Below are 14,195 nucleotides of genomic sequence, written 5' to 3' on the forward strand. Positions count from 1 at the left end.
GTACAAAAAAAGATGTCGCCCTATTCCATGTCCTTTCAAAAAAATTCCACTGCAAATTAGATCACAAAAAGTCTTAGGGGAAAACTACTGAACAGAGAGCTTACACTGATTACACAAATGCCAAGCGCTTTGTTGTTGTGACATCCACACACTCACAAATCCCCCCTCCTATCACCTCCATGGTATCTTCAACATTACATAAACAGGCGTTTACCTTGGAATTGCACAAGTCTTTGTTAAGATGATACAAACAAGTTTTTTTTTTCTTTTTAAAGATAAGATTTGCCCATGTTTGACCAAAATATGCGTTTATGCAGTGGTTTATTATAGAAAATGATAATTAATATTGAAGAATATACACCACAACATAATTCTGTGTTTCTTTTGTCCCTAACATTGTAGGCTACAGGGTGGGCCAATGTATCCATGTTGAGTTTATGTTTGCAGGAGTGTGGAAAAAATGGCATCTGTTTAATGCCTCCACGCAGTGTGTGTGCAATATGTCGATTCTGTCTTGCAATGTGCATTATGTGTATTAAAGTAGGACGCTTTACACCTGAATGTTTTAGACATCAATAAAATATATCCACAGCACTATTCAAATCTATGTTATAAGGCAGTGCAGAGTGAAAGAGTGGAAGCAATGTGCGATATCAGAAGATGCCATAACAGTAGTTTACTCCAGGATCCCTTGGGCTTCTCATTAACTGTTGCGCAATACTTCAAGATTAGCCTATGCAGGCAGCAGTTATGAAAACCTTCCTGTCTGAAAGTAGTATCCTCGTCGTCGTTACTCACAATCACTCCTACATGTAAGGACACATGCGTGCGCCCGAGGGAACGCGCCTGTGCGTAAACATCGGCTACGCGTTTTCATCAATAACAATCCAATAACCATTGTAACACCGTGTGGAGTAACTCTCCCTGTTGATGCCCAGTGAAATCGTCACAGTGTACTGGGTTTTCCTGCTGGTCGAACGTCTATTTGACATGTGACTACATTGCTCACATGGGCGCCTTTCTGCATGATCCGCTTTAGTTTTAAAAGTCCCAGGATCGGACTTGCTCGGCGACAACTCTCCAGAGTAGGGACTCAGTCATAAGGGCGCACACCATGGCGAGCAGTGGGCAAAAAGTGGTACTGATCACCGGTTGCTCCTCCGGAATTGGGTTGCAGATTGCTGTCCTGCTTGCCAAAGATGAGAAGAAACGTTACCATGGTAAATGCCCTCTCTTTACATCTCGTTGCATTCATTCTACTTCTTTAATATGCGTGCTGGGGGTGTTTCCTTTAGTTAAATGTCGCGACATTTCAATCCCACGTTAATCGTTTCAAAATGTAAACAAGAGCACGCTGTACGATTTCTGACGTTGCAAAACTATCTTTAATCAATTCATTAAACTCAGACTGTTGCGAACATCTTCCTTTCGGACTCTCAACACCCTCCCACAGCTATCACCATCTCAAAGTGCAGTTTCCAGGGTAAGGATGCCGATTTCCAGGGCGAGATCACTAGAAAGACTGCCAGTTCTCTCTTTCAAGTGACTTCTCCAGAACAAAGCCTCCTTTATCGCTCTGAATTGTAGACCGCTGCCCCGGTTTAGTGGCGTATCTAATGTGCCTATAGCGCTCAAGAGACCGAGTGTTGGGAGAGGGACAAAGTTTGAGACCTGAACAAGCGAGGGCTCACTCTAAAAAAGCTGGGGTTGCTTGACGTTTCTTGGGATTTCCTGGCCCAGTAGACTCCCATACCTTGTCTCTGGTCATCTAAAAAAACATCGTTGTGTGCCTTCACAAATTTGGTTAAAGTGGCTTTCAGGTTTAGTAGTTATTTAGGTCAGATGTTATGATTTACTACCGTGAGACAGAGGTAGGCGCCATAACACCTCTTCTCGAGAAAAAAAAGTTGTTGAACTTTGCCCTGTTTTCCGGAATAGGGGAGAGTTGCATCATAGTGGATCCGTCCGTGTGTGCCCGGGCTAGTAAGAAATCTTCAGAGATTAAACCATGTGTTGTGTTTTTAATGAGCACCAGTGGCATATGCCAATTTTAGGGAAGCCCTCCCAACAAGGAATTCCGTTTCTCGGCAGTGTGGTCCACTTAAGAATGTTTAAGCTGCCCAGGCCTTACAGTTCAGGCCACTGGGAGAACAATGGAGCAGTTGTGCTGCTCAACAAGCAAGGCACTTGTATGGTGTGTGGCTACTCCACAAAGAAATGTTTGGAGAAAGCTTGTCCCCTAGCTGGCAGAACTCAGGTGCATGGACACCTAAAAAAAGACTGTTCAGGGGTACACACTACAGTCTCTCCTCTGTCTGTCATCACACCTGTCACCTGAAGGTGTCCACATTTACAGTGTTAGAGGTGTTTTGTTTTCCTGTTGCATAGAGACTTCCTTCCCATTCCACAATAAAGGGGAGAGTAGAGTGGCTCCAGACCGGAGTCAGTGCTGTCTGCCTGTTGAAAGGGTGCGTTAAAGCATGTCAGTGAAATGAATGGCAGCTAATTGAATGAAACTTGTCCCTAGCTGCTCCCCCTGGGATCACAGGAGGATTATGGGTAACAAAAGAGGGTGGGGGGTGGAGAGAAAGAAAGAGACTTTGAGCAATTAGAGCTTTCGCTGGATTTTGGAGAAATGTGTGTCCTCATAGCTTAAAAGTTTAAGTCCCAAATTTGGAAAGGGATGACTCCAACAATCAGACTCATTCAACTACAAACTTTCGTTAAAAAGCAACTTGATGCATTCTTCTGTTTAATAAACTGGCACATTTTCCTGTGGGAAGATTGCTGTCGTGATTTTAAAACTTTAATAGATACCAATTTATTGGATCAATTTTATTTTTCAGCTTTTCCACACACATTCACTGTGGTGTGCGTGTTACATAGTGTCTGTCTTTTATAGTGCAGCATAACATTGGAATTATGCAATTATTGAATTGTTTCACAGTCCGACGTGGGGCAGCAGTTGACTTAATGCTGTTGTGGCTTTTCCATTAAGCCTGTGAGTAATCCATTCGTGATGCCTAGCTTTTCTGTACGATTAGAGAGATGAAACTCAGAGATTACGCCCTGGTCTCTGTGGCTTAGATAAGCTGCAATTCTGATAAGACAGCCCAACAAGCCCTCCAACGATATAGACTGAGGCACTATCTCTGTGTGTGTGTGTGTGTGTGTGTGTGTGTGTGTGTGTGTGTGTGTGTGTGTGTGTGTGTGTGTGTGTGTGTGTGTGTGTGTGTGTGTGTGTGTGTGTGTGTGTGTGTGTGTGTATCTGTGTCTGTGTCTGTGTATCTGTGTCTGTGTCTGTGTCTGTGTGTGTCTGTGTGTGGGTTACTTGTATGGACAGGTCCATGTTCCATAAGGGTCTGAGAGTTATGTCAAGCTAATGGCCAAACCACTTGCTTACTTACATGTCTTGACAAGTTCACTGGAAATTATTTTGGAGCATTTTATTTTTAGGAGAGTATCAAGTAAATCATGCAATACTTTTGTATGAGTGGCTGTGATAGAGAAGAAGTGTGTGTGTGTGTGTGTGTGTGTGTGTGTGTGTGTGTGTGTGTGTGTGTGTGTGTGTGTGTGTGTGTGTGTGTGTGTGTGTGTGTGTGTGTGTGTGTGTGTGTGTGTGTGTGTGTGTGTGAGGGTTGTCTGAAAGTAGGTTAGTCAGTGTTATTATATAGGGTATGTGTGGTTAATGGATAATAGACAAAAGCAAGCAACAGGTTTGTTAATAATCATCACACACACACAGGATTGTCCATTTCCCTGACATGTATTTTGTTGTGTAATCAGGACACCATGTCCATAACACCAGCAACAATAGCAACGCATTTGTAAAACAGGAATGATTGAAAGTTGATGCTTTTATTCTCCCCACGGCTAAAAGTGGCAGTAATAGTAACAATAATGTAAGTAATACATGACGTTTGAAACATTTTACATTTAGAAAAATTAACTAAGCTGAAGACAGGAAGATAAGAAGACTGGTGTACAAGACTAATAAAAGTAGGGATGCACCGATACCACTTTTTTGAAAACCGATACAAGTACGAGTACATTAACCCCTTAGCGCAGCACCTATGTTATAACCTTACTGTCACCAAAATTGTAATGTCTATGTCTTAATCTGTTACTTAAGGCTCTCGGCACTGTCATAGCAATGTTGTTATGATGTAGTTGAGTATTTTCAGCAAATAGTGAATAGTCCCGCCGGCGACCCCATCTGCAGTAAGAGGCTACTGTGTGTACTTGCCGATACCGAGTACCGATACCGATACCTTTTACCACCAAAACACAATGAAAATAAATGCATGGCCTTGTTTTTTTCCACCTGTGATATTTCTATTGTCCATTTCCATGTAGATTTAAATGTTAGTAAATGTATGAGGTGGCACTTTTTTCCATGCTGCTTTCAAGTCCACAGAACGTGACAAGATTTTGCATTGTTTTGAGTAATAGCAGTATCGTTTCTGGTATCGGCAAGTGCTTGACGAGTACGAGTACAAGTATAATGAGCAGTATCGGGTGCCGATACCGATACCAGTATCGGTATCGGTGCATCCCTAAATAAAAGCACATGAAAAATACAAATAAAAGTGCAAGGATGCGGGATAAGAGGGCAGCCATGCCTCAATGGTTAGAGCGCTGGTCTTCAGATCAGAGGGTTGCAGGTTTAAATCCCACCCCTACCAGCACCTTCATCCATGGCTGAAGTTCCCTTGAGCAAGGCACCTAACCTAGCGTTGCTCCAGGGTCTGTAGCCAATACCCTGTACCTAAAATACATGTAAGTCGCTTTGAATTTAAAAAAGTGTAAATGTAATGTAATGTAATGTAATATGAAACCTGTAACAGCCTGGATCAAAGACCAAATACCCAGCCATTATAGCCTGATTATCATCGACGTTCAAATCTCTTCGAGACTTGGTCTGACCAAGAGCATAGCAATTAACATTTCCCAAACGGCATGGTTAACCCGCCTCCCTTGGTTTGCTTGTGGTTGTTTTCTTACCGACAAAGTGGGAGGAGTTCAAGAGTCAGGTCAAGAGCAATGCAAAATACTTTCTGAGTTCCCGAAAATACGGGAACTCAGAAAGTATTTTGCATTGCTCTTGACCTGACTAGTTGCAAGCTGAGAGTGTTGTGTCACTAGGAGGGCACAGCCTGGCTACAGCCATTAGGCCACAGGGGTTAGAACATTGAATTGCCATGCCAGACTTTTATTAATTCCCTTATTCATACTCCCTATTCACACTTCCTGTTCATTACGTTGATATGTCTCTATGTATTCAGTTGTGTGTAATATACGTGATTTGTCAAGCAGTGTCTATCTAATACGTACCGTATGGTATTATATTGACGAGACACCAAAGGTATGTGTATGTACTCTACTTCATTCTACTCTACTTTGCTCTCTACCTTGCTCTACTGTACTCCTCTCTACTCATACTCTACTCTACTCCACTCTACTCTACTCATACTCTATTCTACTCTACTCTACTCTACTCTGCTCTGCTCTACTCTACTGTATTCTATTCTACACTAAACAACTCTACTCATATTCTATTCTATTCTATTCTATTCTATTCTATTCTATTCTATTCTATTCCACTCTATTCTATTCTATACTACTCTACTCATACTCTACTCTATCTCTGTTGCATTCTACTCTACTCTACTCTATTGTATTCTACACTACTCTATTCTGCTCATACTGTACTGTGCTGTATTGTACTGTACTGTACTGTACTCTATTCTACTCTACTCTACTGTATTCTATTCTACTGTACTCCTCTCTACTCTATTCTATTCTATTCTACTCAACTCTACTCTGCTCTACTCTTTTTTCATTTCCACAGTCATTGCCACCATGCGCGATCTTAAGAAGAAGGACAAGCTGGTTGAGGCGGCGGGGGACACCTACGGGAAGACCCTCACCCTACAGCCACTGGACGTCTGCAGCGACGAGTCGGTCAAGCAGTGCATCGACAGTGTCAAAGACCGACATATTGACATCCTCAGTGAGTACAGCACAGTACATCAGTGTTGTGCTCTGCAGTTACCCAGTGCTGTGCAGCAACCTAATCTCTTACGTAATCCAGGCGCTGCGGTGAGCTTTAACATGGGCCATGGGGTGATGTGATGTCTATTGAAGAGTGTTATTGAAGAGTGTGTTTTTAAGAGTGATGGGCGCGGGTTTTGGACATGTCATCACTTATTGGGTGATAGAAAAGGGTTCACCTAGTGGTTAGTGGATCACTCTTTCTATGAGGGCTGTGTTGGCATCAGGTATTTCTACACAGTAAGAAAATGCTGTGTTCATTCAACACTCTAGATCAGTGGTTCTTAACTTTTTCTTCTTTAAGCACCCCTTTGCCTGTGCCCAAAGCAAAGCCTTGCACCCCCAACCCAAATGTACGTGTAACCATGTAAACGCACGAGAAATTATTTAAGTCATTCATTACAATGATTCTTGCTTGAGACATTGATCAATACCTTAATGAAATAGGGACCTAGCTATAATGTTCCCGAGCTGAATTATGGTCACAACCTCAATGCAGACAAAATTCTGTGCAACCCCTGCAGTCTCTGGCGCACCCCCAGGGGGTGCCGGCACCCCAGGTTAAGAACCTCTGCTCTAGATGATGGTAGATCGACTCTCTAGGTGTTGAATTAACACTGCATTGTTTTTGCTGTGTTGTATGTTACACTGCACTTTTATCCAGAGTGGTGTATAGGTTCTTAGGGACAGGGTAACGGTTACATTTACAGTCCCAGGAGCAGTGTGGGTTAGGTTCGTTGTTCAAAGGCACTTTTCTCTATGGTTAGGGTGGGGAAGTGAACCTGCAACCTTCAAATCTTAAAACTACCTAACATTTGGCCATAGATGTCCCATTTCTTGTTCCCATGTTGATGAGGAGTGTGCGTTTGTGCGTACGTGCGTCCGTGCATGCGTGTGTGCGTGGCTCTGTGCGTGTGTGTTTGTGTGTGCGTGTGCGTGCGCGTGCGCGTGCGCGTGCATGTGTGTGAATTGGGAATTTTCAAAGTTGATTTCCATAAGTATGTCTGTAGCCTCATAATGTGTTCAGCCAGTGGAAAGTTGCACTAGTCATCGAAAAGACTTTGCTACAACAGCACTACACTACTATAGTACACAGCGTCATCATTGCAACTTGGTAATCGCCATTCTGGTAACAGCAAATTTAAAACAGAGTCCTTGTCTTAGGAGTTAAGGGTAGAATTAATAAAAGAAACACTCATTTTTGGATAAAATAATGAATTTTATGGGAAAACTGTGGAGTATAGCATGCTGTTCCTCAACCACAGAACCACATTTCTCAACAGGGGCGCTACAGTCCCCCAGGGGGCGTTGAGACGCCCTGTGGGGGGGGGATGAGAAGGATACAGCTGAGTGGGGGCGGGGCTTAGTTCCCATTGGGGGGCATTAGTCTTTATTTTTCAATACTAAGCGAGGCGTTGACAGGCTTATGATGAGGGCAAGGGGGTGTTTGTTCAAAAAAGTTTGAGAACCACTGCTCCAGAGCCTCTGAGGTCATGCTCCCTATGTACGTGCCGTCATCACATGCAGAATGATTCCACGAAGTCTGAAGCCTAAAAAGGTCCTTTTCTGAGCTCACAATACAGATCCTCATGTTCATACATTCAGGGCTGACATTAACACCTGCCTACTAGCCAATTGTTAGAATAATTTGGTTGGACTAGTGGTCATGCCAGTGTCACTAGCCACTTTGGCAGGAATCTTATTATAAGGTATACCATATCAGTTGCCCGTATTTTGTTGTTTGTCCCTTGGGCATCCATTGTTTCTCAGTTACTCAGTTTCTATTTGTCTGACTTATTTTCATGCAGAACACGGTAATGGTACTGATGTTCTTCTGAGTTTAGATATACAGTATCGTGATAAAAAAAACAAAAACAGCTGATGACAAAACTATGGCTAGTAAATAGGCTTAATGGCTTGATCACTGAGCCATAGCATAACATTTCCTCCTGATTTTCCGAGGTCATGCATCCTACATATAGTACATGCAGCTATCACATGCACAAGGATTCCACAAAGTCTGAACTCTTTAAGCTCATTTTCTGAGCTCACATGTTCATGCACATTCAGTTATAGAATTGTTTATTAAATGAAAATAAAAAAAAATGTTGATGAAATAACTGAGCATTCTTAAAGTTGCTTATGATAAAACAATATTCAGTAGGTATTGGGATATACAGTAATATAATATGTAATTAAGAATCCAGTTAATTCCTTACAATACGTATAAATTCCCCAGTGCCTGTGGAAAAGAATCAATGTGAAATGTTGATGATAACTAGCATTCCCTTACTTAAGGGTCCATTGCAACGTTTTGGAAATTTACTGGGAATTTTCCACCGCTCAAAAGCAGCCTTGCTATGTTTGGGTAGAGGAATAGTTGTGGGAAGGAAAGTCCATGCACTGTAATGTCACTGTCAGACAAAAACCTTCTGTCTCCACTCTATGTTCTAAATAAATAATAATTTACACATTAAAGTTGGCTATTACATAATGTATCATACATATACTCATGGAGACTGACCAGTAGTACTGATTTAGATTTTATTTCTGCTGGACAGTGGTGAAATTATGTTGGTGCCTGGATGAACTTAGCCCCAGACAGACCACGGCTAAACCACTCCCAAGCAGTACTAACCTCTTTATCCCATATCAGTGGCAGGGCCAGGGACGCCAGTGTCATCTCATCTGTATCCTCCAAGTCATGGAATGACCCCATGTGGTTATAGTTACATCACACAACCTACGTACGTCAGCCTTAATTATCCACCCCATTAGTCACGCCAGTGCAGTGGCAAAGCAGTCGGTAAGAGCTGAGTGTCTGGCTGCTATCGTCAGTCGGAGACTCGGAGGGGAAGTCATGTGGTTTTGTTTTTTTGCAAGTGACTGGCGCCCAAACATGGCAGAAGTGCTATGGCTTGTTTGCATGCCAAAGACTGTAACTGCCAAAGCTGTTCAAAAATGTTGCGCAAAAAGTTGTACTTTCAGCAATTAATAGCAAAGAAAAAAAGCAAATAATATACTGCACAGGGAGGATGTTTTCTGTTTGCTGTATGCTACTGCAGTGGCATATCATCAGCACATCAATGGGAACGTTGAAGTGCAGATTAGATAAGATACGGGTGAGCATAATAAATAATGCTTAACTGTAGCATAGCAGGTTGGAATGTCAAACTAAATCATTTCCCTCATTTTCATGCAATGGTCTGAGTCTCATCCATACTGCGTCTGTGTTTAGGGTGTTGATGGTCCAGTGGTTTAGTGATCAGGGTGTGCAAAGGAACACTGTGGTTCTGAATTCAGTCCACTACCAGGTACCTCTCTGCAAGGCAAGAAACCCTGTTACTCCATGAAGAATATTCCAGTAGTTAGTGTTGAATGCTCACTGAGTGTGCAATTTATCTCATCCTTGAACAAGAATGCATCTCTTGATCCGTTCTTCAAAAAGAATACCTGATACAGGTTGGTTTTCCTATTCAAAAGTCAATGCTAAACATGAATTAACATTGTGACTTCCTCTAGACTACAGTGGCAGACTGATGCTTCCTAAACCATAGGTCCACATGTTAACAGAAACGTTTTTGCTGTGTTTGATTAAACATTTAGTGAACAATACAGGACAAGTGACTCCATCAAGGATTTCCTAGAATGTCTTAGTTCCCAGTGCCGTGGGTATGGGTATGGCTGTGTGTTATGTAAATGTAGAAGAAAGTTGCACTGTATATGTTCTTGGATTCTGTAGTATCTAGTGAGATCAATATAGTGTACATTAGTAGTCTAACAAATCCTCCAAAGGAAATGGAGGTTCCCATGTCAGCAGAAGGTTTTGAGAGGTTTTGGTATGTTTGCTTAGTCAACAACACAGGATCATGTTACTCCTGTTAAGAATTCCGTAGCAGCCCTGCCGTGGCCAACCGGTAGGGCACTCATAGGCCATGCGGCTGACCCGGGTTTGGTTCCCGGCCCGGGTCCTTTGCCTACCCCTCCCCGTCTCTCTCCCAATTCGTTTCCTGTCCACCTCTCACACTGTCCTATCAAATAAAGTCGAAAAAGACCAAAAAAAATCTACAAAAAAACTATTCCATAGCACTTCCCAATGTTCTATGTAGGAATGTTTGTAAGTTTAAAATATTGTTTTACATTCTCCAACATTTTAGCCACAGTAACACTTAGTGATAAAGTTACATTATGCTTTATTAACACCTAGTAAAGAATTAACTCATTATAAACATCACATTTGCAAATGTTTGTGAATGAGTAAGGCACACTAGCCTATTTAAATATTGTTAAACGTGTATACAGTATAAGACAGCCGATGTGCAACTGCATATCAGAGTGTGAATCTGCTCCTGCTGGATGAGTGATGTCAGTTTGCCACCAGACACTTCTACCTTCTATTTTAATCTCTCACTTTTCACAGCTGAAGGTGTGCCTGTTGTATTCATTTACAAACTTTTGTAAATGTGTTGTTGTTTATAATTAGTCCATTACTTACTAAGTAATAACGCTTTATAACCGTTAATACCGTTATCGTAGTGTTACCACGGAAAGGTTCCATTCTATTTTATTTGTCAACACAGGACAAGTGACCCTGTTACTCTATCAAGAATTTACTAGTTGTTCTCAGTGCTCCAGGTATAACTGTTAACACAATTGTAACATATGAAGAGTTTCATTGCAAAATGGTGTGTATCCATTTTGTAGAATTTTGGGAAATGTACATTTTTGTATTGGGCATTCCATTGCAAGTATGTTCTCAAAATATTTGAATGGCAAGAATTCACACATAGATGATAGGACTTCTGAACAGTCATTTCCAATAACAAAATGCAAAAGTCAAAAACGAATGACAAAACAATGAAACTCTTCATATACTGTACATATTCCTATATTCTGTAGTCTAGAACAGTGTACATTAGTAGTGTGAATATCTCTCCTGAAGGTCCCCATGTTTACAGTGAGGATTTTCCACACACAGAAAAAAGGAACTAGCGTCTAGCTTCGGGAATCAGGAGTACCTTTTGCAGAACAGTTAGGCATCTTTAATTAGACTTTTTGTCTTTCTATATGTGTTTAGTCAATACATGGATCGGGATCCACTGCAGGGGGCACACACACTTTTCGATTTATGTAGATATATGGCTGGGGGGGGGTCCATTGGAGCTGATTGTACATAGGGCCCACAATTTGCTGCTACGCCCCTGCCCGTACCACATGAAGGCTGTTGCCCATAGGGACCCAGGTTTGAGTCCGGCCTGGGTAATATTACAAACCAATCACATCTCTCTCTCTCTCCCTCTCACTCACTTCCTGTCCTGTTCTTCATTTCCCTATCCAAACAAAGGCCAAAACAATTATGCATTTTGCCATGTGTGTTTAGTCAACAATGCAGGGATTGGTCTCCTGCGCCACCCAGAGGAGTTTACAGTAGTCATAGAAGCAGGGGCGTAAAGTATACCCCCGCAGCCCCCGCGAGGGGGTGGGGATGGGGGTGGCACACGAGGTGGGGGCCCCACATGGGTGAAGAAACGTTCCCCCGACACATGATATTAGGTCCTCTTTTTTCGTTCTGGGGCTCATTCTTGGTAGCTTGCAGGGGGTGCCTGAAGTACTTGCGTTACGCCAGTGCATATTAGTCTAACTTCTCTCCATGTGTGTTTAGTCAACAATGCAGGGATCGGTCTCCTGGGCCCCCTGGAGAGCATCAGCGTGGAGGAGATGAAGAAGGTGTTCGATACCAACTTCTTCGGCGTGGTGCGCATGATCAAGGAGGTGATGCCCGACATGAAGAAGCGCAAGGCCGGCCACATCGTCGTCATGAGCAGCGTCATGGGCCTGCAAGGTACAGTAGTAGCAGAGATTCTATAAGTGTATAGAGATATGCCAATGTGATAGGTTGCTATGGGCACCTAACTTGACCAGGTTCCGGTCTGCCTAAAGAGGCGTGTCATAATACTCCTAGCATTGAATAGAACAGTCCTTAGGTCTGCCTAAAGGGAGATTTCCCCCCTCTCCCCCTTGCCATAATAGAACCCGGAAACAATGGGCCAATGGAACCTCTCTCTCTCTCTATTCTCTCCGAAGTAGAGTACGGCAAGCAGCACCTGCCAGACAGAGCTTTCCCGCACAAATACACCTAGCGCAACGCGATTGAAGCGACAGAGAATCGCTTCTGTGCAGCAAGAGTGATACGAGCGATTGAAGCGACTACAGTATGTCCGTTGCAAGCAGAAGGCAAAGCTTTCAAACATTCCCATTGGCTGTGTTCACTGACCTCTATACAGTCATTGGCTGTCGCGGCTGGTCGCCGAACCGCGTCATAGAAAGTTGAAAGGATTTCAACTTCAAACTGTCGCTCTCGGCGCGTGAATCGCCTCTAGTCTCCAGAATCGCTTTTGTTGCGCGACTCAATACAAAGTCAATTACTTCCGTCGCTCGCCTCGCTCTTGTCGCGCTAGGTGTATTTGTGCGGTTAGTATTGCACATTCAGTAAACCCATGGTCTCCAGATGGCGGCCCGTGGGCCAGATCCGGCCCAGACATGGCAAACATTTGGTCCGCCATGAGGCTGGAACAAATGATAATATACAGTATATGTGTGCTACCTCTGGTCATATGGTCAGGGTGATTTGTTTGGCCCTCACCCTCATTTGCTTCTGCAGTAATCACTAGCCAAAATTACTAGTACATGTTAATCTTACAATCCAAACACACACTTTCTAATGGGTCAACGTGGCTAACAAGTATTCTTTTCTACCAGCCAAACTGAATTTTCACCAGCATTTGGCTGGTTGGCTCAGAGAGCCCTGTTCCTTGACTGCACATTACATTAGGCGTGATCCGATTTCATCATGATATTGTATGTCACTAGCTGGATGAATGACGTCATGAGCAGCGCCAGCAAGGTACAGTGGGGAAAGCAGCACACAAGCTTTTGCACTGCTATTAGGCGTGATCCGATTTCATCATGTCATTATGTCATTGGCTGGATGAATGACCATACTGTTTCTCTAGGATTTGCACAGCACCCTCTTTTGCTATATATACACAGGCCAAAACCTGGAAACGTGCCTAACATCCAAGCAAATCTTAAGGCATTGCACTGCAATTTTAGGAAGATAATGCCATGTGTTCCTGCTGTTGAAAGCATTTTTTTTTTTAGAAATACTGCTTACAAATACATAGATTGGCGTTTCCCATTTCCTGAAACATGGCTATTGATGTAAGGACTGTTGGCAAAATAAGATCGGTCAAATCTGTGACACAGCAAGTTTAAGTTGGCCTGGCCAGTGAATATGGTGACTGTACCACCTTTCATGTACATGAAATGATAAAGGGAATTTTTGAAATTGATGATTGTGAATACTGAAAAATAAGTTTGTGAACTGGCAAAGTCTGATGATGAACAAAAAAATGCTGGATTTTTAAGGTTTGGATTAGCATAGTTTTCAGTAAATAGTTATTAATTCAGCTACATGCTGAATATATGTTTTTTGTCCAGGTTTCTTTTCCACAGTAAGAATATCATTGACATATTGACAATCAGAGGGCTTTGCCTTTGTCAGATGGGCTTTCATCATTTCAATGAACTTCTTACATAGAATGATTACCGTACTGTATGTCAATAATGTGATCAGTTATAAACAGTTTAGTGGGACTTCACCTAGTAGATAGGTCATGTTTTGTATTGGGATTGAAGGTCAAGTTGTGATCAATAAGATTCTATTTTTGAGTCAATGCCCTTGTTAATGTTAAGATCAGGGGTGAAGAGGCCCTGCCATGGCCAAACGGTAGGGCACTCATCTGCCATGTGGCCAACCCGGGTTCCATTCCCGGCCCGGGTCATTGGCCAACCCCTCCCCATCTCTCTCCCCATTCGCTTCCTGTCCACCTCTCAAACTGTCCTGTCATAAAAGACCCCACAAAAATCTTTAGATCAGGAGTGAGGAAGCTTTTTCATTGTAGGGGCCACTTTTCATAAATTTACATATACATTTATATTTTTTTTACAAAGTCCTCCAAGGGCTGTACTATGAACACAAAACAGGATTCCCCCCTGCAGTTTAGGCCTATAGTGAAGGCGCCCGCCTTTACAACAGACCACACCTTCACTAGGTCCCCTGGGAATATGAATTAATTGTT

At 42.7% G+C, this 14,195-nt stretch overlaps 1 protein-coding gene across 1 annotated transcript in view; it reads left to right on the forward strand.

Moving 5' to 3' along the window:
- The first annotated feature begins 322 nt into the window (after positions 1–322).
- Positions 323–14,195, forward strand: part of rdh8a (retinol dehydrogenase 8a) — a 17,172-nt gene continuing 3,299 nt past the window's right edge. Inside the window, exons 1-3 of the mRNA XM_063215095.1 lie at positions 323–1,220; positions 5,852–6,013; positions 11,717–11,896. Coding sequence (XP_063071165.1) covers positions 1,115–1,220; positions 5,852–6,013; positions 11,717–11,896 — 448 coding nt within the window. The 5' untranslated portion in view covers positions 323–1,114. The remainder of the gene's footprint in view (positions 1,221–5,851; positions 6,014–11,716; positions 11,897–14,195) is intronic.

The sequence above is a fragment of the Engraulis encrasicolus genome, chromosome 2 (assembly GCF_034702125.1).
Source record: "Engraulis encrasicolus isolate BLACKSEA-1 chromosome 2, IST_EnEncr_1.0, whole genome shotgun sequence".
NCBI lineage: Eukaryota > Metazoa > Chordata > Actinopteri > Clupeiformes > Engraulidae > Engraulis > Engraulis encrasicolus.